The 26,485-nt window shown below is 47.9% G+C and overlaps 2 protein-coding genes across 2 annotated transcripts; one reads left to right on the top strand and one right to left on the bottom strand.

Moving 5' to 3' along the window:
* Window positions 1–3,228: 3,228 nt before the first annotated feature.
* XPC (XPC complex subunit, DNA damage recognition and repair factor) lies at window positions 3,229–23,589 on the bottom strand. The gene is made up of 16 exons (XM_018567239.1): window positions 23,520–23,589; window positions 23,025–23,226; window positions 19,913–20,013; window positions 19,627–19,747; window positions 18,890–18,974; window positions 15,331–15,488; window positions 15,067–15,187; window positions 13,545–13,634; window positions 10,752–11,615; window positions 9,187–9,347; window positions 6,816–6,897; window positions 5,759–5,893; window positions 5,495–5,664; window positions 4,649–4,742; window positions 4,417–4,506; window positions 3,229–3,566 (listed from the first exon to the last, which is right to left on the bottom strand). Exons 1-16 carry the CDS (start codon window positions 23,587–23,589, stop codon window positions 3,354–3,356), a joined length of 2,757 nt encoding a protein of 918 aa, XP_018422741.1. The 3' UTR covers window positions 3,229–3,353.
* LSM3 (LSM3 homolog, U6 small nuclear RNA and mRNA degradation associated) lies at window positions 23,526–26,304 on the top strand. Its single transcript, XM_018567246.1, has 4 exons — window positions 23,526–23,608; window positions 24,428–24,535; window positions 24,605–24,700; window positions 26,155–26,304. The coding sequence occupies exons 1-4, from the start codon at window positions 23,588–23,590 to the stop codon at window positions 26,233–26,235; spliced, it is 306 nt and encodes a 101-aa protein (XP_018422748.1). The 5' UTR covers window positions 23,526–23,587; the 3' UTR covers window positions 26,236–26,304.
* The last annotated feature ends 181 nt before the right edge of the window (window positions 26,305–26,485 follow it).

Below are 26,485 nucleotides of genomic sequence, written 5' to 3'. Positions count from 1 at the left end.
GGGGGGAGTGGAGAGGGATTAGATCCCCGTCAGGTTTTTATTGCTGTCTGTGTCCCCATTAGGGAGAATCACCCTATTTGTCCTGGTGAGTGTTATCATTGGGTTGTCATCACAACAGGAGTACTGTAGAGGGGAAATCTTCCACTAGGGACACTAGTTCTGCTAACCTAGGGGTTTCCCTATCTTTGGAGGGATTTCCTCTCACTTCCTGTTGTGTTTATCAGACAGGAAGCGAGCAGCAATCTCCCCAATGAGACATAAATGGCACAAAAAAAAAAAAAAGTTGACGGGTTATAACTCTCCTCCTACTCTATCCATGACTAAAGTTTTGGCTTCAGTTCTTACGTTTTTATCCCGTCTTCTGTTCTAACATGCCGTACTGAGATCTGATTTGGTTGTGAAGAGCACCGCCTCCATTATATGTTGCACTATAAAGACTTGAGTCTGTGCTCACAATACTCACAGAAATGATATTATCCTGCTATGATAACAGGACATTTGGGGATCCCACCAGCACAGCTGTCACTTGAAGCTAGTTATTGTGTGTAATAATAAAAGGCTATTTATACAATAAACTTTGATTGTTGAAGAGCATTTATCAATAAACACCCGGGATCGCTATTCATTAACATCTTGGCTGGAGATCACACTTTTTCCTTCATGGCTGCAATTCTGATATTAATCTGGGCTATGCAAGCTGGAGCAGCTCTACCTGGATACTGCCGAGTGTTGGGCGCACAACTGAGCCAGTATTACATCAAAAATCGGCATCCCCAGCATCCCTGTGAGTGTGGTTTGTCAGTTGCTCTTCTATCTCTAGTAACAATGTAGAGCTGCATCACAGAAGCTCGGAAGTGCAGCAATATTATATATAATCTTTACATACACGTCTATTATTATCGCTTTATGGCTCTATCTATATATGGGTAAACTTGTCATACATTTTAGATGGCAGAAAGTCAGAGGGTATTGGTAGGGATGCAATGTGTGCGCAGAACTGGTGCAATGCTTTGCATATAAAGAACAAGCAGGACATATCCTATAGTGATGTAGACAGACCAGGAAGGGACTGCTCACCAATCACTGGATGCCTTGTACACACTTCAATAGGGGATGCATTGTGTGTGTGTGTGTGTGTGTGTGATGTCCACTATCTCCAGGTCCGAGGTGTACTGGGGACATACGGCTCTGTACACACAGGCATCTAACCAAGCATTCATGAAGTGGTGTATGCAGTATGTGTGCCTAATGCATCTTCTGCCCTGCAGGCCCTCTCACCAATAATGGGTCGGATGGACAAGCAAAAACGTAGCCAAATTTTATTTATTTATTTTTACAGTATAGGTGTCTTTTGTTATTAAACCCTTAAAACATTCTTTATATATTGTTAATCTCACTTACTTGCTTAGATACGCTCAGTCATTTTCTTTCCAGGTCGTTCCACGCTACAGAGAATCTACTTGAAACACATTGCCCACTACACTTCCTGCTATGGGGTGGCTCTGCTCCCTTGAGGTACAAGTACGCTCCCCTTCAGGGACTACAGCCACAGAAGACGTTGCACAACTAAAGAGTTGGTGGGGATGCCTAATCTTGCAACGCAGAGACTCAGTCCCAACCTATATCTTTGCCCCCACAGCTCAAGTTTTGCTAGTGATGCCTATCTTTGCAATTCAGTCCCAGTCTAGGTCTTTTCTTGCACAGCTAAAGGGTTGCCAGGGATGCCTTACCTTGCAACTCAGACTCCGTCCCAGCCTATGTCTTTGCACGCACAGCAAAAGGGTTGCTGTGGGTACCTAATCTTGCAACTCAGAGACTCAGTCCCAGCCTATGTCTTTGCCGGGATGCCTATCCTTGCAACTCAGAGACTCAGTCCCAGCCTATGTCTTTGCATGCACAGCAAAAGGGTTGCTGTGGGTACCTAATCTTGCAACTCAGAGACTCAGTCCCAACCTATATCTTTGCCCCCACAGCTAAAGAGGTGGCGGGGAGGCCTAATCTTACAACTCAAGAGATTCAGTCCCAGCCTTTGTGTTTGCCCGCAGAGCTCAAGTTTTGCTGGGGATGCCCATCCTTGCAATTAAGTCCCAGCCTATGTCTTTGCCTGCACAGCTAAAGAGTGGGTGGAGATGCCTACTCAGTCCCAGCCTATGCCTGCACAGCTAAAGGGTTGCTGTGGGGATGCCCAATCTTGCAAATCAGAGACTCTGTCCCAGCCTATGTCTTTGCCTGCACAGCTAAAAGGTTGCTTTGGCTGCCTAATCTTGCAAATCAGACTCTGTCCCAGCCTATGTCTTTGCCTGCACAGCTAAAAGGTTGCTTTGGCTGCCTAATCTTGCAACTCAAAGACTCAGTCCCTGACCTGTGCTGCATTCTCAGGAAGGTTTACATATGCTTTAAGGCAGGGGTAGCCAAACTCCAGCCCTCCAGCTGTGGTGAAACTACAAATCCCATGATGCATCCCTCTCCGGGAGTCATGTCTGTGAGAATCTTGCGATGCCTCATGGGATTTGTAAATCCACCACAGCTGGAGGGCTGGAGTTTGGCTACCCCTGCTTTAAAAGGAGAACTATGGGGTCAGTGTTTTTCCCCATAGTTCTCCTTAGGGTAACGGGAGGACACCAACTAGCGTCCTCCCGTTACCCTTAGCTCAGTATACCGCGAGCTACAGCTCGCGGTATACTGAGACGCCGCAGCGGATCCCGACTTAGATGACGGGATCCGCCCAGCTGTGTGTGTGACAGCTGGCTCTGCCTATCTAGAGGCAGAGCCAGCTGTACCCACCCCTCCCCCGTCCGTTCTGCCAGTCAGCGCTGGCGGATGGGAGCGGGGAGGGGGGAATCCAGCCCCTCCCCTGTCACGGCAGAGAGCCGGGACAGGATCGAGAGGTGAGTGAACGCCGGTATGTGTTCGCTCACCTCCCGATCTACTGAGCCGACCTGTGACAGTCTCATTGTCACACGTCGGCTAGAACTATGAGATGAGTGAAAATCACTCATCTCATAGTTCTCCTTTAAGGCCACGTTCACACTTTTGCACACGTGGGATAAGCACTAATCATTCTGAAAGGTCCACCGACATACACAGACACTCCCAGGTGTAACCCGATCCTTCCATATCAATGACACGACATTTATAAACTTGGATTTATTTTGATGGAAAATGTACATAAAACTAAAAGAGAATGATCGCTGCCAGTAGAAATGGAAATGACTTTGGCCCTGAGCGACCCGGATTCCTCCAGCTGCTGAAGGATTGCACAGCTTGTCTGCCATGATGGGACTTGTGGTTCCCCCGGCAGCAGGAAAGAAGCAGAACGCCCATGTTGTCAGGATTCAAAGCAATGACTGATGTCAGAGTTTCTCAAATGGAAACAAATGCTTCTCTTCCCCCTTCTTCTCCCTCCTGTTCTTTCGTTTAGCTTTCCCTTCCTGTAGATCCTCGGCCTGGCGGTTTTGAGGCCAGGAGACAGCGGTGTCCTGAGCTGGGGTCTCCGTTGCTGGTTTTTCCTCTTCGTCGGATGAGAATCCAACTTGCCCTAATGCTGCGTGTAGATGATCGTCGTCCTGGCATAAGACAAAGACTTCAGCGATGGGCGGAATTAAGGAGGTAACTGCACTGCTGATTAAAGGGTAGAGAGAGATGGGAAAGCCTCCAATGGGGACCCTGAGGATTTCACCTCACTTCCTGTTGTTGTGATCAGACAGGAAGTGAAGGGAAGAGTCTTCCCAGTCTGAAAATTCTAGGCCGAACAGTAGCCACAGGGAAGACTCTTCCCCAATGAGGCGATGGGCCAGTCTGAAAATTCTAGGCTGGACAGTAGCCGCAGTCAGAATACAGTAGCCCAGCGGGGGAATCCCCTATACACTGTGAGTGTACAGCCGGCTTAAAGTTAATTTCCACCTTTGCGGAGGTAATGATAAAAAAAAGCATGCCAGCAATGTACACCGAATGCACATGCAGCTGCTATGTATATTACATATATTATATATTATTACATAGTATATTCATTAGTATTACAAAGCAGGCTGTAAACAGTGCAGAGCTTGCATTTAATGATTGTTACACAGTATCACAGGGAGGGGGGCAGCTTTACAATCTGACCCCGGTGTCACACTGAGGTTCCTGTGGAGAAAACTTTGAATTTGTAGGATTCAGGCCTAATAAAAAAAAAAAATGAAGAAAGCCAGCAATGCGAGTCATGAAAATGTGCGCACATCATCACTGCCGCAATAAATGCTAAATCACCTACAAAAGGTGGAAAGGGGCTTTAAACCTACTGGAAACGTAGCATCTGACTCATTTCCTGCTCACCTTTGGGATGATCCCACTCCTCCATAATGGAAAATAAATGAGAGATCTGATAGGGGGAGAGGGGGCATAGATCTTCCTCATGGCACACACGCCGTCACTCACCGTCTTCCCATAGCGCGCTTTTAATCTCTCGCGGATCAGCAGCCCCTTGATCAGCAGCTTCCAGTTCCCCCAAACTCGCGTTTCCCGCTTCTGCGGCACAAGAAGAGATGAAGTCATTATTGGGCCAACGTAGCTCCGGGAACATGGCGCTCGTTGTGGTTCAGCTGCAGACTAGTGGGAGATGACAATCCATACTGTCCCCGCATGGAGATGGCACCGAGCTGCGACTTACCTCCTTCTGCTTGCGCTCGATCTCAACCTGTTCATTCTCCCAGGCGCCCAGCAGGATGTCCTTGTGCTCCTCGCACACTATGTACCCGTCTGTTCTGCAGGGACACACAGCAGGAAAAGACATTAAGGTGACCCCAAACACAACGATTCTGATTGCACAATCCAGCTGACCATAGTTAGTAAGAAATCCCTCCAATTACATTCAAATGGTCATTAATCACACTGGGAGCTTCTCACAATGTTCATTAGAAGCTGCAGCAAGTCAGAGAGCCCACCTCATTTCCTGGCTGGAGGACATCCAGTATCATCTAGCACTTTCCTCTCCAGCCTGACTGACCCTGATCCACCCCTTTCATTCATTGGATTTCAGTAGTAGAGGCTCAGCTTCCCATGTGCATGAAAATGCAGTCTTCCCAAGACTCCCAATCCTCCAGACTGACACCCACCCAGCGAGGCATTTTGATATTTGTATAACACCCCCCCCAAGAGCTCTCCTACTGCTTGCATCAATGCAGAGAACTCTTGAGAGCAGTACTGAGGCAAGGTGTTGTGATGTTTTCAGGAAGCTACGTACAGCACCCTCCCACCCGCCAGCAGCCATGATCTGCTTGCACTGTATAGAGAAGCACAGAAACCCTGTGTGATGACATCATTCATAATCACAGGCCTTATAGAAAGTGTGAGTTGCCCACTGCAGCCACATTTCGGCGGCCATGCTGCATCCCGGGCCTGCTGGCTGTGCACAGAGCCGAGCCTCGGCCTCCCGCGTGGGGTGTGATCGCTACGTACGCTGCAGGAATTCAGGTACAAACCCCAGCTGCAATGACAGGGGTCCCTTCAGCCTTACACAGGGTGCGAGTAGCCACCGTGGAAGTCAAATCCGGTGATGGCTTGGACGCAGTCGATGTCCAGCTTCCTGCCCACGCGGTGCAGGTTAGGCAGTTGCAGGTGGACGCAGCCGATCGGCAACATGCAAGGCTTGAACAGGTAAACGTTTCCAAACTCGTTGCGGGGAACCTGCGGAATAAAACGGAGAGCATTGCAGGGAAGGTGGGCGAGAGTCTCTTCCAGCGGGGAGCAGAGGGGGGGGACACAGGACAGAGCGGCTCACCTTCCCGTCCACAGCGACAGGCGGCTGATAATCCTCCGTCTGCCACGGGCCAAACAGAGGAAGGTCATTGCTGTCCCTCTTCTCCGGATCCACCATACGGGCTTTTCTCGCTCGGTTGGAGTGTCCTTTCACCATCTGTGCAGCACAGACACCGAGAGAAATGCTGACATGAGGAAATAAAAACTTTGCTCACACCAAGTGGACCGAATCTATCAATGGAAGTTATAGCTGAACTCTGCCGGACACACACACACACACACACACACACACACGTGTAAGGCCCCGTTCACACCTGAGCGTTTTAGTGCGCGTTCCTACGCTCGGTAAAACACGCAACAGGTGAAAACCCATGTTTGCCTATGGGCATGGTTCTCACCTGCGCGTTTTACCGCCCGTTCGATCGCGTGGTAAAACGCCATACGCCCAAAGAAGTACATGAGCTTCTTTGGGGCGTATTAACGCCCGTATCCCGCTGTTATCAGCCGGATACCCCCTTGGAAACTGGCGTTTCTTTTACCGCAAATCGCGGTGAAACGCGCGGCAAACGCGAGTTTCCAATCTGCTAAGGTGTGAACCCGGCGTTATACATATAAAAGGAGCTGTTATACCTGCCAACGAATTTGCATATCCGTCCATCCAGTCCTCCTCCCTGTCTAGGATGGGTACTTGACTGTCATAACACCTGCTAGCTCCAATCATGCAAATACAATCAACACCTTACCTCCATGAGGTCTCTGACCACACCCTGATTATGATAAACGGATTATGTGGATCGGAGCAACATTCGCCATATTTATTCCCAAAGAATTTTTGTACAAGTCATTCTGAACTGAGACAGCTAGTCGGATGACCAGCGAAAAGTCTTCAAGAAAAATACAGCAAGTCCAGTTGCCTTCATTTATTTACAGATATACCATGTGACCTGGATGAATGAGAACCTTCACAGACATATCTGAATAGAATTACAGATATCTGGACAGGGAAAACAAATCCTACTTTCCTCTGTGTATTCAGCTGGTGTACCACCTAAGCCAGCACACCAGAGATGTTGTATTACCTTGTAAGGCACCTCTCCCAGCCGCACCACGCGGGCCTGCTTCAGCCAGGTGTCTTTGGAGTGCAGGGTTTGAACACATGACCTGCAGGATAGAACACAATCAACCTTTAACCTATACAAGACTCACACGGCGATCGAATACGGGTAACGCAATGTACGCATGTCATATTACTGCTTCCAGGAATGAGGAAAATACGCTATATGGCCAAAAGGATGTGGACACCTCTTCAAAGGATGGCGTTCAGGTGTCTCCAGTGGAGGGTACTGTTAAAAAGAGAACTATGAGGCGAGTGATTTTCACCCATCCTCATAGTTCGAGCCGACGTGTGACAATGAGACTGTCACAGGTCGGCTCAATAGATCGGGAAGTGAGCGAACACATATCGTCGCTCGCTCACTTCTCGATCTATCCCTGCAGAGAGCCGTGACTGTCTTTTACGGTTCCCTGCAGGTATTCCCCCCCTCCCCGTTCCGATCCGCCAGCGCTGACTGGCGGAACGGACGGGGGAGGGGGCAGGCACAGCTGGCTCTGCCTCTGGATAGGCAGAGCCAGCTGTCACTGACGCAGCTGGGTGGATCTCGACAGTAATCGGGATCGATTACCGAGTAGTCGGGATCCGTCCCTGCTGCGGCGGTCTCAGTATACCGCGAGCTGTAGCTTGCGATATACTGAGCTTTGGGTCACGGGAGGACGCTTACCTCATAGTTCTCCTTTAATACTACAACATTCAGAGGCATTTTAGAGAATAGTGCTCTTCCAGCCTTGTGGTAACAGTTTGAAGATCCTTTTCTGTTCCACCAGGACTGAGCCAGCTCCATAAAAGACATGATTTGACCAGCTTGGTGTGGAGTAACTCGAGAGTCCTGACCTCCACCCTACTGAACACCTTTGGGGTGAATTGGAACGCCAATTGCATGTCAGGTCTTCTCATCCAATAGCAGTAGCTGACCTCAAAAATGCTCTTTTGACTGGATGGGCCCAAAGCCAACAGACACCCAAAATCTAGTGGAAGGTATTTCCAGAACTTCGGAGGCTGTTGAAGCCTCTAAGGGGCAGCTCCAAATTAATCATGGAATGAGATGGCCTACAAGCTCATATAGGAGTGATGGTCTGGTGTCCAGAAGAAGATTTTGTGCCTCTCTGCACAAAGCCAGATCCTTAAAGACATGGTAGTGTCCTGCACAGAGCCCTGACCTCAACCCTACTGGACACCATTGGGATGAAGGGAAACACCGACTATAAGCCAGGTCTTCCCATCCAACATCAGTACATGACCTCAACCCTACTGATCACCATTGGGTTGAATGGAAACACCGACTATAAGCCAGGTCTTCCCATCCAACAACAGTATCTGACCTCAACCCTACTGATCACCATTGGGTTAAATGGAAACACTGACTATAAGCCAGGTCTTCCCATCCAACATCAGTACATGACCTCAACCCTACTGGACACCATTGGGATGAATGGAAACACGGACTATAAGCCAGGTCTTCTCATCCAACATCAGTATCTGACCTCAACCCTACTGATCACCATTGGGATGAAGGGAAACACCGACTATAAGCCAGGTCTTCCCATCCAACAACAGTATCTGACCTCAACCCTACTGATCACCATTGGGATGAAGGGAAACACAGACTATAAGCCAGGTCTTCTCATCCAACATCAGTACCTGACCTCACAAATACTATTTTGGCTACAAATTCCCACAGACATTCCAAAATCTAGTGGAAAGTCTTCCCAAAACAGTGGTGGCTGTTATAGCCCGCCCCCAAGGGTTGGGGGGAGAGGGGGCATGGTAACTCCATATTAACGTTTATAGTTTTGGAATAGGATGTACAACAAGCTTATATACTGCAAGTGTGATGGTTTTGCTTCGTCAAGCTTTTGGCCATAAACTGCATCTTTTTTCCTATCAGTTCTTAGCTTTGGTCCAGAAGACCCAAGTTTAAGTCCTCTTCACAAACCAGCAGAGCTGAAGAAAAGATGTCCATCCTCCTGGGATACTAGCAAAAAACAGAGGCAAGCTAGGCAAAGGAGGGGTTATATATAACACATTTTCTGTTTGCCACTGTCCTAAATCTCCTGTAGGCAGCAGTATAACCTGACTTTCTGAATTCCTGTGTCCCTCGATGAACTCCAGCAAATGGATTGTACGGCAAGTACAAAAATCTAATTTTTCCAATTAAAAAAAATCTGTATATTAAGCCAAAGCATTTCAGGAGCAAAAAAGTGCCCCGTCCATCAGGGCTTGATATACAAGTAGAATATCAAGAAACTGCCTCCTAATGTTGGCGATATATCTCAATGAAAAGGAAAATGCAAGTTTCTGATTGGTTACTATGGATCAGCTGTCGTATTCTTTACCTGGAATAGACGGCTTCCCCTCTGCAGTAGCCCAGGATGGAGGCAGATTCTGGGTAGATAGCCTCGTATTTCAGCAGATGTCTCTTCAAGGCATACAATGGGTGATTCTTAAATTCTGTGATTGAGGTTGGCAGTGGCTGTTCGAGTAATTTAGATTCGAACTGCAGGTACAAGATTTATTAAGTCATTATCGGAATTCAGACATGGTCTAATGAAGGGGTAGGGCAACCTTGGCACTCCGGCTGTGCTGAAACTACAAATTCCATCATGCCTGTGTCTCTGGAAGTCATGCCTGTGGCTGTAAAGTTCTTGCAATGCCTCATGGGACTTGTAGTTCCAAAACAGCTGGAGTGCCGAGGTTGCATACCCCCGGTCTAATGTTACTGGCATTCGGTACTCCATTTTCAAACAAATTTCAGATACAGTTTTAATGTCTTGAATCATTAGTCCAACCTTTGGTAAAATAAAGAAAAAATGAAGCTCTCGCTGCTATACTTTATTTATGAAAGAATTATAAAAGAAAAACAAAAAACGGGGAGTATAGCCCCCCAGCAGCACACGCTCACCTTTCCTTCGGTACCCCACTGATCTCTTCAGTGAAGGATACAGCCAGTACGCCCCGTATGGAGGAGCGATTAAACTCACCCCATGTGACAGCACTAGGCCAATCGGCATAGTCCATAGGCTTGTATAACCATGGACTCCAGCGACTCGTTCACCTACACAGTATTATCTTTTCACTCCCAGAGGCTGAATGGAGCAGCAGGGAAGTGAAGGGAAGGTAATTAAAGCTCATGGGAAGTCTGCCATTTACAAGTCTCTATAACAAACAAGTCCCATTTACAATGTAAATTGCTGGCAATTACCTTAAAAATGGATTTTATTAAGCAGTCACATGATCGCAAGAGCTCCCTTGAGATCCCTCTTATTGCAGTCCCCGTTGCCAAGTTAAGCTAAGCAGGGCCGGGCAAGAGCTCCTTTCAGATCCTTTTATTGCATGGTGGGGGTGTGGCTAGAAAGGAGGGATTTGGCCTGTGCCTGCTGTCAATCAAGCTAAGTCAGGTCGGGCAAGAGCTCCGTTCAGATCCCTCTATTGCATGGTGGGGATGTGGCTAGAAAGGAGGCATTCGGCCAGTAGAAGCACACTGTGCATGGGTATGGCACCCTATAAATCTAATAAGAAGTTAGATGTATGCACACTGAGCATGCTAACCTGCTTTCATGCTTAACATGGTCAGAAAGCTACAGGATGTCATAGGGACTGGTGGGATCGCTAGGCATTTAGTGCAGACTGAATTTAATATATAAATAAATGGAACCAGTAAGAGAGGCAGAGCAATGCAGTCCCAACGTTTGACATTTAAGGCTAACATGCCATTTAAATACATCCGTGGAGACTTGCATTAAAGTGAACCTGTCCTGTACGGGCAAAGCACAGATTCACTTTAAGCTTCAGCAAGGTAAAATGCACTCACACATGTTTATCTCAAGTCACTCCCGTCTCCTGCGGTCATTATGGACATTCTACTACAATGGCTGGAAGGAATACAAAGTCAGGTTCTCACCTCTGCTTCTTCTCGATCTTCACATGTCATGTCGGGGTTTCTAAAAGGCCTCAGCGTCTCTTCCCACCACTCCGGATCGACGCGTTGTTTGCGGGTCCTGGTCATCCACTCCCGATCGTATCTACGCGTCACGTCGTTAACGTGGCCCGAGTTGTCGATCCCCACCACGTACATGAAGGGCTTGGTGGCAGCCTTGAAGCACATGGATGGCTTGTTGACCGTCCCGTGGGTGCAGTCTACGCAGACCCACTTCTCCTCCTTCTGCAGGTAGACTTCCACCCACTGATCGCTGCCTCTGGGGGATGGTGGTATCTCCTCAATTTCATCATCTGTTGATATGATCTTGCCTCTTCCTGTTGGCTGGGTGCTGCTGGGTTTTTTGGGGGAGCTCTTCGCTTTGGGCTGCCCTGGGCTCTTTGATGGCAACTCTCCAAAGTCCGCCAAAAGACTCATAGGTTTCTTTGCTTTTCTTTCAACGGACCCTTCCCATTCGGAGAACTCGCTGTCCTCCTCGCTGCTGTCGGCGCAGGAGAATTCGGAGCCGCTGCTGTCCGCCTCGCTTTCACTTTCGTCCTTGTATGAAACTTTAGAGGCCGCTTTTCTCCGAAGCTGGTTTTTGGGGCGGCTTCTCGGCTTGGCCTCCTTGTCACTCTCTGCTTGGGCCCTCTTGGCCTTTTTCTTTGTTTTTTTGGCTTCTTTTCCAGATTTTTCGTCTTCATCGTCTTCCCCAAAAACTTCCTCTTCCTGCTTCAGCTTTTTCTTTTTTTTGGACCTTGGTTTTGATTTAGCGTTAGAAGGTCTCCGGCGTTTGGATGATTTATTTGCCGTTTTGGAGGCTGACCTCTCTGTAGACTTGCGTTTCATCTGGAGATGAGCAAACATTCACGTTTAAACGCTAAGCATTTAATAAACCTAGATCGGCAAGTAATTATTACATTAATGATCATGTCCAGAAAGCCCCTCCACTTCCCCCAATATACCATTTAACTAATCACTAGGTTCAATTGAAAAAGCATAAAATCTAAAATCAATCAATATTTTCCTGAGACATATTGAGCTTGTCGAGTGTCTTCAATTTTATGGTCTGAAGAGTGGTAGGGTCCTTTTTCAAGTGCCCATGCACACTTCCCATTGACTGTCCAATGCTGGGGTCTTCACGGGCTCCAGAGGCGTGATGCCGTCACAACCTTTGTTTGGCAACAAGTCCAGTTGGTGGTGGGCCTAGACTGCAGTGGTGCATCACTGGTCTCCACTCCTAGTAGAGGTGCTGCAGAGGGTCATGTGACGGCAAACTCTAGTGAGCAAAAAGGGTTTTGGCAAAAAATGGGATATATAGATATTGGCGTAGTGGTTACCACTTCTGTCTTGCGGCACAGGGGGTCCCCGATTTAAATCCCGGCCAGGTTGCTATCTGCAAGGAGTTTGCATGTTCTCCCTGTGCTTGCGTGGGTTTCCTCTGGGTACTCCAGTTTCCTCCCACACTCCAAAGACATGCTGAAGGTTAATTGGCTCCTGTATAAAATTGTCCCAGTATTTATGCATGCGAAATAGGGACTCCAGGAGGGCAGGGACCGATGTGAATGAACACTATCTAATACATGTAGTCAAGAACCAGCTGCTCTCCTTACCGGAATAGTAGTAAACCTGCCAAGCAGGTGGGTGCTTGTAGTGACCACGGACGGCCCCTTGAACAATGCAGATCTAGTAAGGATTGTCACCAGCACACCAAAAGTTTTGAAGCAAAAAGTCCTTTATTGACAAATCGCCATCCAATACAAGCGCTTTTGGGGTCTCAGCAGTACCCCTTCATCAGGCTCAGAACGTTTGGTGTGCTGGTGACAATCCTTACTAGATGAACACTATGTAAGGCGCTGCGTAAATTGTTGGCGCTTAAGAAATAAATATTTCCACTAGGGATGCACCAATACCGTTTTTTTTCGGTACTCGCCGGTACCAAAAGTCCCATTACGGAAGCCGTGCAGCGTGTAATGACTCGCCGCCCGGCTTCCTGATTAGCCGGGAGGCGTGTAATGAAGAAGGAGCATGGAACCGGCTTCTTGGCCAATCAGGAAGCCGAGTCATTACCCGCCCCGGCTTCCGGATTGGCCAGGAAGCCAGCTCCATGCTCCCTGGTGATGAGGGAACAAGGAGCCAGCTTCCTGATACCAGAGGTTCCAGTATCGGAAAAGGCATCGAGAGTATTTGGGCGAGTACGAGCACTCGCCCAAATACTCAGTATCGGTATCAGTGCATCCCTAATTTCCACCATACTGTTTTACGGCATGATACCATGGGTTAGGGGACTTCTTGGAGAGAGAGAAGGACTGACAGCGGGGAGAACTCCTCCAACACCAATTCTCTGTGCACACTGGTGGATGTATATGTAGAGAAAGTAATGTCAAAGCAGCGCACAGTAACATTTTAATCACCAATATACGACCCCCAGCGGCGTATTTAACTTTGCTGCTGCCTGGCAACGCCGCCCTCAGCGAATCTGCCGCTCCAGGCAAACGCCTTGTTTGCCTCGCGGCAGATACGCCCCTGACGACCCCTCTCGGGTCCCTGTGTTTTGTTTCTAAGCCCTTTCCTACTCTATCCAAATCTAGAAAAAAAAAAATGGATTGACTTAACTTTGACATAACTCAAGTTCAATGGAAGTTTCTCTTGCTTGGCACCAGTTATCTATGACGGCCATTCTTTTATGCTGCAATATTTTGTCCCACCGTGGACTGAGCAATCAAGTCAGCAAATTAGAACCATTCAAAAATATGGGCAATACAGAGCCAACCTTACCTTAGCAGGCAGCTCCTTCAGAGGGATGGGCTGCAGCGACAACACCAACCGGCTCAGAAGTTGCAGAGCTCGCAGGAGAATCAGGAAAAGCTGCAGAGAAACCAGAAAGCACAATCAGATGTGTTCGGGGGAAAACTGACATCACATTTTAACTGTATGTCGATATTTTTTATTGTGTTGCAAAGCACGATAAGGGTCAGTGTGCACAGGCATTTGTACATGGCAAGGCCCTACAAAAATTCTTGTGCTTTCAATTGAAAAAAAAATTAAAGTTGCGCTGATAACCAATATAGAGTATATTCAAGTCAACACGCATGTAGAACCCCCAGGCTCTGATAAAACCCGAATGTCATATTCAACAGCATTTACCATCGTTGTGCTCTTCACTGCATATCAGTGTGCTTCACTTGAGGTGTGCAGAGTCCAGGGAAATCATGGTGGCATGAAGCAGTAACACAGACATAAGAGAACACAGTTCATTACTGTTCAAGGGTCAGTTCACCCAAAAGTGATTCCCAGTTTCCGGTGAAGAAATCTGGTGACGGATGTCTGGTGATGCGTCACCCAAGTACCCTGGTCTGCACACCTATCATGGTCAAGGTAAGGGGGTACCACACTCATTGTGGAGAGATATATTAGGTGGGAAGGAACACCCAATAAATCCTCCACAGGTACTATGTGAGGGGGGGACCTTGCTGCATAAAACAGCCTGTGCCATTCAGGCCAAAGCAACTTTCAATGCCTCCTACCCAGCAGCATATAATAAACTTGTCTTTGCTGCCCTGTCATTCCTTTTACCCACCAGGAGTTAAAGGAGAACTATGGGGTTAAGGCTTTTCCCCATAGTTCTCCTTAGGGTAACGGGAGGACACAAACTAGCGTTCTCCCGTCACCCTAGGCTCAGTGAGACGCCGCAGCTGAAGCGGATCCGAACAATTATGTCTGGATCCACCCAGCTGCGTGAGTGACAGCTGGCTCTGCCTATCTAGAGGCAGAGCCAGCTGTACCCGTCCCCTCCCCCGTCCGTTCCGCCAGTCAGCGCTGGCGGATCGGAGAATCCAGCCCCTCCCCTGTCACAGCAGAGAGCCGTGACAAGATCGAGAGGTAAGCGAACGCACCCGATCTACTGAGCAGACCTGTGACAGTCTCATTGTCACAGGTCGGCTAGAACTATGGAGGTGAGTGAAAAGCACCCACCTCATAGTTCTCCTTTAAGAAAATACTTGGGGGGTATGAAGCAGCATGTGACTCACCCCATGTGACAGTGCTGGGCCAAATCACCAAGTGCAAAGACTCTCCTAGCTCCTGGTGGCTGAACTGATCAGTGAGGGGTTAAAGGAACTGTGATTATAAGCTGCTGGGGAGGGGAGCACATAAAATTGAACCGGTTGGTGTGCCCTGCATGGGAGAAGCACAGATTCACCTTACGTCCCCAAAAGGACAGCAAGTAAGTCAACCAAGAACACACCAACTATAAATGGAATGTCACTCAACCCTTTAATAGTCCCCAATAGGTCCTTACATGAACCATTTCCTCTCCATCTCTGACGCCGTACACCCCAAATCTTCGCTCCAAGGTACCAGACAAAGGTTCCTGCTCATCCAATGACATTTCTGGATTCAGGGTGAAAGTTGATACGAACCTGCAAATAAATCAGATATTTCATGTGAGTCAGGATGGTGCATGTGCAGAATGTGAGCAGAGCAGGAGGGAGCCTCCTTTTCTGTAGGACAAGACGACGCAAGAAAAAGGTTGGAGATCCCTTTAAATAAAAGATGGACGCACCACTTCACCAGTGCGGTCAGATACACTACATCCACTCGGGGAGCTGGAACGTTGACAAACTTAGCGGGAACCACAGATAGCGCCACAGCCTGGAGATCGAGTGAGTTGCAGGTGTTGCTACGGTAAATGCCATTGGCCAGGAGGCAGAGGAGGTGGACCTGGAGGAAGGACAAATGTCAGAGATGAGCTCATAGCATGGAAAAGCCCATCATGTAAAAACCCTTCTGCAGTCAGAGGAATTCCATGTTATAATAGGTTCCTGCACAATACTAAGGAGTTAACAGTTCCAGAGCCATCAACATTGGGAATCTCTGTGAACGTTCAATCTGTGCAAATGGAGGCAGAAAAAATAGGATTTTTGTACTCACCGTAAAATCCTTTTCTCTGCGTTCATTGAAGGACACAGGGAACAGATGGGAGATCATGTACTTTAGGGTATATCGCCACCTGCAGGAGAATGATGCTAGGCAAAAAACACTACGGTGAGTACAAAAATCCTATTTTCTCTCCAGTTCATTGAAGGACACAGGGAACAGATCGGAGATCATGTACCGTAGGGTATATCACCACCTGCAGGAGAAGGACGGTACATGATCTCCGATCTGTTCCCTGTGTCCTTCAATGAACTGGAGAGAAAATAGGATTTTTGTACTCACCGTAGTGTTTTTTGCCTAGCATCATTCTCCTGCAGGTGGCGATATACCCTAAAGTACATGATCTCCCATCTGTTCCCTGTGTCCTTCAGTGAATGGGAGAGAAACAAAATGTTCTTAGTACATTTCCTTTTCAGGTCGAACGTAATGTAATACCGCTCTATGGCCACTAAACGGAGCACAGGAAACGAGTATTGATTTCCTATGCTCCGCAGCGCCATCTAGTGGCCATAATGAGGTATCTACACAATGTTACACTTGGCCTGAAGAGAAAATTGACCAAGAACGTCCGCTTTTGCCTCCATTCACACAGGACGAACGTTCACGGAGATTCCCATGGCGCATGGCTCTGTGAACTGATTATAAGTAGGTCCCATAGTGTAAGTGACTGACTTTATAATGAAGCTGTGAGGAGACATAAGATGAATTACACACCAGGGGCCTTCATTATTATAATTATCTGCAGTCTTGAACCTTTCAAGTTCCCAGTATAGTGAGAAGCGCTATTTAGCAGTCAAATACTGTTTTGATTAGGGATGCACAGATACTAGTGTCGGTGCCGATACCGAGTACTTGTACTCACCCAAATGCTCCGATACTTTCCCCGATCCTACAACTTCAGGTCAGAGGAAGATTTCAGTGCCATAGGGGAACATGGAGCCATCTTCCCATGCAATCAGGAAGCCGGGCGGCGAGTAATGGCCGCCTCCTGGTTTCCCAATTGGCTGGGAAGCCGGCTTCCTGGCCAGTCAGCATCGAGCCAGCTTCCCGGTCAATCAGGTCATGGCTTCCTGATTGGCCGGGAAGCCGGCTCAATGCTGATTGGCAGGGAAGCTGGTTTCCCGGCCAATCACAATCAAGCAGGCCAAACAACATGGAGCTGGCTTCCCTGGCAATCAGGAAGCCGGGCGGCACGTCATTAACCGCTTCCCGGCTTCATGATTATCCGGGTACCCGGCTCCATGCCAGCGGAAGCACCGGTATCGGCGAGTACTGAAAGCAAAATATCCATACTAGGACTCGATACTGAAAATCCGGTATTGGTGCATCCCTAGTTTTTTGATTAAAACTATTTTTTTGTATTGAGACAAGTAGATTGGGCCCCCGCTTTAGCCCTTGGACAAGCTACGTTTATTACTAGCATAGTGGGGAGGCCCGCTGCGCATCTTGCGTATCCTGTCAGCAGCGTGGCGTGACACACAGCGACAGCAATCTTAAGCCCATTGGTCGCCAGAGACAGACGAGACACCTGGAGGCAAGTATTGTTACGTAGAAATAAGTGTCTAGTTTAAAATTGTTAACATAAATTGCAAGTCTGTAGTCCGGTCATGCCGAATGGCGAAATTTTTGACTTACCGGTGAGACACCCTAAAATTTTTCAAGCCCTGGTAATAATATTAGGGATGCACCGATATATCGGCCGCCGAAACATATCGGCCGAAAATTGCACTTTTGGCTAAATGCCGAAAGTGCCATTTTCCTGCCGATACGTCGGCGCATCCCAGATTTCTTTCCTCCCCGCTGGGCACTGCTCTGTGTCCCAGCGGGGGGGGGACGACGACGACACAAAGTGACAGCCGGCCGAGCGCTGCGGGAGGAGAGCGCTGTGAGCGGCCGGTGTCTCTCCTCCCACACCGCTCTGCCGCCTATCACAGTCCGGCGTGTGGGCGGAGACAGCCCGCACTGTCACAGGAGACTGAGCTCTCCTCCCCGCACCGCTCGCTCAGCCTCCTGTGACAGCGTTTCAGAGAAGAGAGTGAGAGCAAACACTCAGTGATCGGTGATTGCCGAGTGTTTGTAGATAATTGAGGACAGAGTATGGTTATTGTATACTCAATTTTGAATGAATGGGAAGTGATCTACATCACCTCAACATCCCCCTCCTGTTCATTCATAGTTGTAGTTATAGTAAACATACTCTGCCCTCATGTTATCAATGAACAGGAACACTCAGAGAATTCCTTTTCATCGATAACAGAGGATGCAGAAAAAGAGATTGAGGACTCTGTGACCCCAATCTCTTTTTCTATTTTCCCCAAAGCCCCAAAAAGTAAAGTAAAAAATATTTAATAAAAAAGTAATAAATTTTAAAAAATAAAACATTTCTAAAGAATAAAATATTAAAACATTTGAAAAAATTAAAATACAAAACATTTTGGTTTCGGCCTGACTTTTTTTTATTTCGGTTTCGTTTCTCAAATTTCTATTTCGTTGCAACTCGAAATATAAAAACATCCACCTTGCAGGCGAGTTCTGCTCTCCTTGACCACGTAATAATCCTCTACCCCCCCCTTCCTTCTCTCTTCCCCTCGTCCTTGTGTCCCTCTGTTGTCTGATTGTCTTGTCGTGTTATGTTGTTTTATAAGGTGGCTCTAGGTGAGATGACTTACCGGCAGACTTGGGGAGCAGGGTCTTCACACGATATCTTGATTTAGCCTGTAGCTGACAACCCAGGTCCTCGCCTGCCTCAATCGCATTGACCCTCCTCAGGGGGGGGGCATTAAAGTTCGGAGTCCCCCATATCAGGGACGGGAACTTGGGCAGAGGCAAGGCTCGAATCTGGGCACGATATGATATACCGTGCTGTTACCCCTGAGAATGTACACCTGATGCTGCCTTTGTATGTTGTTTTCATTTCTTGTTTGTGAAAACTAATAAACAATATATTTCTGTTTAAAAAAAAACATCCACCTTGCAAGACATGACACTTATGTTTTGTTTGTTTTTTTACACTGCCCTGACATGAAAGGGGATGAAGAGGACATCCGATCTGCACAAAGATCCTTTACATATATGGAATATCTCGGTAGACTGGCAGCAGCCATTTCTTCCTGGTGGTTGAGTCCAAGATTGAGACCAATCAATGAGACTGAAGTCTGCTCCAACCAACCCCTCCATTCTCCCACCTTGTGGGTGTCTTCGCGGAGCTCCTTGGTGAAGCGGTTCATCATTCTGCGCAGATAAGCTGCAAACTCCGCCTTCTTCTTCTCCCTGTAGATCATTAAGAATGGACGTCAGCTTCTCCCGCACTTGCAAAGCCATCCTGGCATTTTGCATACTGTCTTGTTTCACCCCCAGACCAATGAAAGCATTTTTTTTTTACTACAAACTGGTTACCAGGAACCAAATTACCGGTTCTTAGGATGTGGTGGCTGCATTCGTTTTTTTAATTTCAGCTTAAGAACAATTTCAGCAAGTACCAGCAAGTAGCCAATAAGTTCTTAACCTCCCCATGATCTAGATGTGCTAGGGATCTGAAATTTTGCCAGTTTATATGCGGATATCTTAGTAATATGCATGCCAATTTTTGTAGGTCGTGGTGAATTATGGTTCGAGCCAAGAGAAATGGAAGAGGTGTCATGCCGGACAAAGATTCCTCTATAGATACAGTGGAGGAGAGAGTGTAGCCACTCTAGGACAGGAAGTGTGGTACTGGCCGGTAAAACAAAAACCCCTGAAAAATAAAATGAATGCAGCCACCACTTCGAAGGGCGGGTAAGCTGTGAGCAGGCACCTCGGTTTCGGGTGGACAGGGATTGGTTAGTCACTCTCTGGCGTCTCATATTTTCCTCGGGATACCAGTGACGGGATCTCTTTCCCGGATCCTTCAGCTAAACTCCTGACTGACAGGGAAGATAGTTACCTCCTCAGTCTTGCCTTTGCTGCCTCCGCAGTCTCAATTTCTATCTCTACCGGCTTGGTGGAAGGTTCCGGGTCAGCGGACGTCGAGGCATGCAATGACTCCAGTGTCGGCTCGTTTAGCTCTAAACACACAAAAGAGGATCAAATAATAGTTACATATCATAAACATGTTGTACAGAACCATAAGAGATAAAAAGCTGTAAGCTTTCAACTGGACATCAGAATTGTTGCATGAAGAACACAGGTGATTGGTATTTAATTGCCGGATTTAAAATTTGCAGCGATACCTTCCACCTCCTGCCATTCCTCATCACTGTCCTCCGTGCTGCTGTCTTCAATGACTGTCACATCCGGGACCGAGACTTTTCCTTCCAAACTCAGCAGGTCTCTGCACAACACAATGCAGAAAACACAAGACATTAAGGGGTTGATTGATGGCACTTTGCACAGAGAATAATGCGAAAAAGACTCACAGCGTATTATGGCCACTAGATGGAGCCGCTGAGTATAGGGATTTCCTATGCGCCCCAGCTCCCTCTAGTGGCCATAATGTGCGGCAAATCATGTTCGCAGATCGGTTCTGTCATTAAAGGAGAACTATGAAGTGAGTGCTTTTCACTCGCCTCATAGATCTTGCCGACCTGTGACAATGAGACTGTCACAGGTCGGCTCAGTAGATCGGGAGGTGAGCAAACACATACCGGCGTTCGCTCACCTCTCGATCCTGCCACGGCTCTCTGCCGTGACAGGGGAGGGGCTGGATTCCCGCCTCCAATCCGCCAACGCTGACTGGCGGAACGGACGGGGGAGGGAGCGGGTACAGCTGGCTCTGCCTCTAGATAGGCAGAGCCAGCTGTCAGTCACGCAGCTGGGCGGATCCCGGCACAATTGTCGGGATTCGATTTAGCTGCGGCGTCTCAGTATACCATGAGCAGCAGCTCGCGGTATACTGAGCCTAGGGTGACGGAAAGACGCTAGTTTGTGTCCTCCCGTTACCCTAAGGAGAACTATGGGGAAAAGCCTTAACCCCATAGTTCTCCTTTAATCAAAAACCCCAAAATATTCAGATAAAAATAATGAAATAACTCTGAAGAAGCAGCTTAATTCTTTATTCAAAACAAAAAGATCTCGGCTGGAGTTACTCTTAAAATTACCAAATAGATTGTGTAGCAATTAAAGGTTGTATCTGTTTTTATAGTAAAATAAAGTTACCTTTCACAGGGATTGTGCAGTACATATTGCTCAGATAAAAAGGTACAAAGTATCACATTTCTGACAACAGGACTTTCAAAACATTTCCTGCAAAGTGTCGCCGATCTCCATTATACGGCTGAAATCTAACTTTAACTCCATTTTAAAACAGGGGCTGGTCTCAGCGGCTCCTCTGTACCCCCAGTCAGTACAAGAGCTGGGAACACTGTCTCTCTCCTCTCTCACAGCCGGGGCCCAGGAGCAGAAACAATCGACTCCAGTCGCTTTCAGGAGCGGATGTTGTAGTGCAGGCCACAATATGGGGGGGGTCTACCTTCCCCTAGTGCTCTTCTCTTTCTAATCTACACCTCTACCCTCCAATCTACACCTCTACCCTCCAATCTACACCTCTACCAACCCAATATACACCTCTACCCTCTTTTGGTTTTCTGATTTTTCTTCTTCGCTTGGGATCTCCGCTTTTGGTTTTTATTTTAGCTTTTTTCTTCCCCGCCTCTGGTTGCTTTGTCCGGGTTTCATGCTCGCTACTACTTTGATGAAGTGAGTTTCCTTTCTTCTTACCTGAGTCTTCTTATTTCTTTAGTTTTTGTTTTAGCGGTCATTATTACATAGTATTTGAGGTTGAATAAAGACATTAGTCCATCAAGTCCAACCTATTAGGATCTCATTCTAGGAGTACCTGTACCCCTGTATATTACCTGTACCCCTGTATATTACGGTCCCTTAAGAAATCGTCCAAAAGTTTCTTGAACAATTCCACATTATTTGCTGAAATCACCGCCTGTGGCAGTGAGTTCCAGACCCTAACTGATCTTACTGTGAAGAACCCCCTTCACCCCTTGTGCTGGAATTTTTTTTCCACCAATTTTAGGTGGTGGCCTCTAGTTTTTGTAACAGAGTTAACCTATCGACTTCTCTCTCTTCCCCTATATTTGGAGGTTTATAGCAAATACCCACGAGAAGTTTACGGCTAGCGTCCGTCATATCTAGCTCCAGCCATAGAGTTTCCACGTCTTCTTATTGGTATCGTTCTATTAAGTTAAGAGGAGAACTATGAGGTGAGCGATTTCCACTCATCCTCATAGTTTGAGCCGACGTGTGACATTGAAACTGTCACACGCCGGCTCTATAGGTCGGGAAGTGAACGAATGCATACCGTCACTCGCTCACTTCCCGATCATCTCTTGTCAGTCACCGCTGCCTACAGGGATTCCCCCCTTCCCTCTCCGATCCTTCAGCGCTGACTGGAGGAACGGACACAAGGCAGGCACAGCTGGCTTTGCCTCTGGATATAGGCAAAGCCCATTGTCACTCACGCAGCTGGGTGGATCTCGACAGTATTGTCGGGATCCGTCCTGGCTGCGGTGCTCTCTATATACTGAGCTTTGGGTCACGGGAGGAGGTTAGTACCGTGTTTCCCCGAAACTAAGACCTAGCGCTATCTTCAGGGATTTCTGTAATACAAGAACTACCCCGAAAATAAGACCTAGTTCGGGGTAGGTTTTATCTTACAGAAATCCCTGAAGATAGCGCTAGATCTTACTTCAGGGTTAGCTGCACATGTAATTGATTTTTACATGTTAAGAGCGGCCGCAGCTCCCTCACTACCCCGCCCCCCCACCCCCGTATCGGAGCGGAGAGCTCGACAGCTGCAGCCAGGTAACACATCCCCCGAAAAAAAGACCTAGTGTCTTTTTTCATGAAAAAAAAAAAATAAGAGTCTTATTTTTTGGGAAACACTGTATATGTCCTCCCGTGACCCTGAAGAGAACTATGGAGAAAAAGGTTACCCCATAGTTCTCTTTTAAATGTTCTCCCCCCCCCTCATACAGTGGGGATCCAGTCGTAAGAGTTGCTACATGCTTTGGACGGGTAGTTTTGAAACAATACTTTCTTGACTATGTCTGATACGTCTATCTTTTTCTACAAACGACTTACTGATTGAATGGTACATTTACCACTGGTTGTGTTTCTTGTTACTCTGCTGTGTGAGGACTTAAATAAAGAATTTAAACCATAAAAGTGTAAACATTTGTAAGACTAGAAAAAAGTTTTTTAAAAAAAGGATTGTTTACATATCTGGATAGATACAAGATAGACAGATACTGCAGATAGATAGAAAAATGGGACTTAAGGGGTTAATGTAGAGGATATGAATGATATTATCTCTACATTTCATACACTCACTTGATCTCTTTCTCCGTGTCTTCCTCTTTCATCGCTGCGTCTGCAGTTTTCTTGGTTTTCCTCGCCGTCCTCTTCTCCGCACTCGCCCCGCCTGTCTTCCCACCGCCTCTAACAGACTTTCTTGAGGCTTTGCCACCTGGCGCCGGGCTTCTGCTTTTCTTCTCCGGCGCCTTCCCGTCATCGGAGACAGTCGCCTTCTCATCTGAGCAGAAACCAGATGAAATCACTCACACAGAACCACACCTGAGAGCAGGCACAGGCGACCAACAAAGCTCAGCCAGTGCTGCAGGGAGGGGGCAGGGTGCATGAATTAGGGTGGGCTTATTTAAAGAGGAGCTGTTCCCGCCAGGTCCCCGGGGTTCCCCGCCGCCTCTCTTTGCCGTCCTGTCTCTCCCCCTCCGTTTTCACATGCTTCTGTTGTATAACAAACCTTCGCCGGAAGTCACGTGTCCCGCGGCCTGCCGCCGATTGGCCAAGCCCCCCCCCTCCTTTCACGGATATCTCGCGGGAGCGCGGTTACCTTGGAGACCGCCCGGCCTCTTCCGCTGCGCGTCACCGGCAACATGGCGGACGATGGAGAGCAGGTGAGAGAGCGGTGGCGGGCTGGGTTATGAGTGCAGCGAGGGCGCTTAGCGCAGATTTCCGGCTCGTCTGTGGCCTACTCCGTGAAGAGGCACTGTCTTCAGTCGGCTTTTCAGTAGAGGATGTGGGCCCTGTAAATAATGGTCACACCCCCCCCCCATGTGTGGCTGCTGAGCCTGAGAGTCCCTTGTCAGCCTCCTTGCAATAATTCTTATATCTAACTCGGGGGTTGGCAACCAGCTGTGGTGGAACTACAAGTCCCATGAGCCATTGCGTGACATAATGGGACTTGTAGTTTCACCACAGCTGCAGTGCCCAGGTTTCCTTAAAAGAGAAGTTTGAGGTGAGTGCTTTTCACTCACCTTTTATAGTTCTAGCCGACCTGTGACAATGAGACTGTCACAGGTCAGCTCAGTAGATCGGGAGGTGAGCGAACACATACCGGCGTTCGCTCACCTCTCGATCCCGTCACGGCTCTCTGCCGTGACAGGGGAGGGGCTGGATTCCCCCCTCCGATCCGCCAGTGCCGACTGGCGGAATGGATGGGGGAGGGGGCGGGTACAGCTGGCTCTGCCTCTAGATAGGCAGAGCCAGCTGTCAGTCACGCAGCTGGGCGGATCCAGACATAATTGTCGGGATCCGCTTCAGCTGCGGCCTCTCAGTATACCGCGAGCTACAGCTCCCTATATACTGATCTTAGGGTGACGGGAGGACGCTAGTTTGTGTCCTCCCGTTACCCCAAGGAGAACTATGGGGAAAAGCCTTAACCCCATAGTTCTCCTTTTAACACTGATCTAACACCTTCTGTCTCTGAACTGCAGCAGACCACAAACACGGTGGAGGAGCCCCTGGACCTGATCCGGCTGAGCTTGGACGAGCGGATCTATGTGAAGATGAGGAACGACCGGGAACTCCGGGGGCGGCTACATGTGAGTGTCCCCTGTTATCTCTATACAGTGTAGTGTATGATCTTTATTAACAGCTCCTTCTCTGCGCAGGCATATGATCAGCACTTGAATATGATCCTGGGGGATGTGGAGGAGACGGTGACCACCATCGAAATCGATGAAGAGACCTACGAGGAGATTTATAAGGTATGTACGGGTCACATGACACTCGGGTTTGTAAAAAATGTTCTAAATGATCTCCCTTTCAGCTTTGCCCACTTTAAGGTGTTCTGTTCTTTAAGTGGCCAACACAGGGGGGTATAACAAAGCGCTCTAAAACTCAAAGTTAAAAAAAAAAAACGTTTTTGCTTTGAATCCTGTCGGGTGCAACACTCATTTAAAATGTAAACTTAATTCTTCATTATGATGTGGTTTGAAACTTAACAAAAAAAAAAAAATGTTCTAAATGGATGAAGGACCCTTGTTTACCCACCTGCGGACCGGCCCGTGCACATTGACGTCCCTATTGTCCTGGAAGGACGTACCTGTACGTCCTCCCATGCCCGCCTGTGTGCACGGAGCCACAGAAGTTGCCCGCTGTCATTTTGAGCGCATCGGTGGCTTCAGGTGCAGAGCCGATCGGGCCAGCTGTGTGCCTTGTGATTGGTTATCACAGTTACAACGATGAGGTCGTCACCAGCACACCAAGGTCCATTGTTCCAATGCGTCTTTATGTGACGTCAGGTAAACATGGCATCACATGTAACAGCAACGTTTCAGAACCTACAGCCGTCCCTTCATCAGGCAAACGTAGTTACCAGGGACCACATTAGGCGCTATGGTTGCCTGATGACTGCTGTAAGTTCGGAAACGTTGCTGTTACATGTGATGCCATGTACACCTGATGTCAGATAAAGACGCATTGGATCTTGGTGTGCAGGTGACTACCTTGTCATTGTCTGGATTCATGCCGCGCCATCCGCAAGTCAATTTCAGCACCTTATCTGACTGTTGGGATTCCAGTCTGGGGTGCAATGGGACACCTGTGTGATTGTGGTGATCACATGGCAATGTTTACATTGCAGGAGTAGACATAATTGTCGGAATCCGCTTCAGCTGCGGCGTCTCAGTATACCGCGAGCTGTAGCTGTATACTGAGCTTAGGGTGACGGGAGGACACTAGTTTGTGTCCTCCCGTTACCCTAAGGAGAACTATGGGGAAAAGCCTGAACCCCATAGTTCTCCTTTTTAAGGAAGTAATGAATGAACTAGTCATCCATTCATTACTCTCTAGTGAAACAAACTGCAGCAGCAGAAAAAAAAGATAGTTTCAGATCATTTACTCCTCTCACCCCCTTCCGTTTATATCAATTCTGTCTCTACTCTGAGTACATCTTAATGTACATCTGTTCATTAACCCCTTCATCTCCACCCTGTGACCTGTACATTATGTACTGTCCTGACAGATCACCTTGGGGTGCCTATTTCCAAAAAGGGGTCCCGGGGGGGGGTTTGCACGGTGCTGAGATTTGGTGAGAGTTGCATGACGTGCTAATTCTCATTCAAACTTTCACAGTGCTGAAAAATGTCCGGGTGATGATGATGGGGGTTGTTACCATGCCGATACTGAAGTTGTTAATGAGTCTCCTTCTGTCTTCTAGTCCACGAAGAGAAACATCCCCATGCTTTTTGTCCGAGGTGACGGCGTCGTGCTCGTAGCTCCTCCTCTAAGAGTTGGATGATGGGTTTCGGAAGAAGAGTCCATAACATGCCGAAGTCTCATGAACCCGCCCCTCTGTCCCTTCTCATCCAATCCCAGACACATGGGGATTTTGTTCTTGCTTTAGATCAACTGAGCTCCTAACCCATATGTCTCTTCCTGATAGTAAACTACAAGTCCCAGCATTCCTTCCCAACTAGGGATGAACTGAGCTGGCCTTGTTGTTTCCTATCAGCTGTGGGCTGTCCATGGGTGGACCTAGCTCCTCGTGT

The sequence above is a fragment of the Nanorana parkeri genome, unplaced genomic scaffold, assembly GCF_000935625.1.
Source record: "Nanorana parkeri isolate BGI_ZX_2015 unplaced genomic scaffold, ASM93562v1 scaffold1025, whole genome shotgun sequence".
Taxonomy (NCBI): Eukaryota; Metazoa; Chordata; class Amphibia; order Anura; family Dicroglossidae; genus Nanorana; species Nanorana parkeri.
The sequence above is the reverse complement of the archived record's forward strand: the minus strand, read 5'-3'. Positions and strand labels throughout refer to the sequence as shown.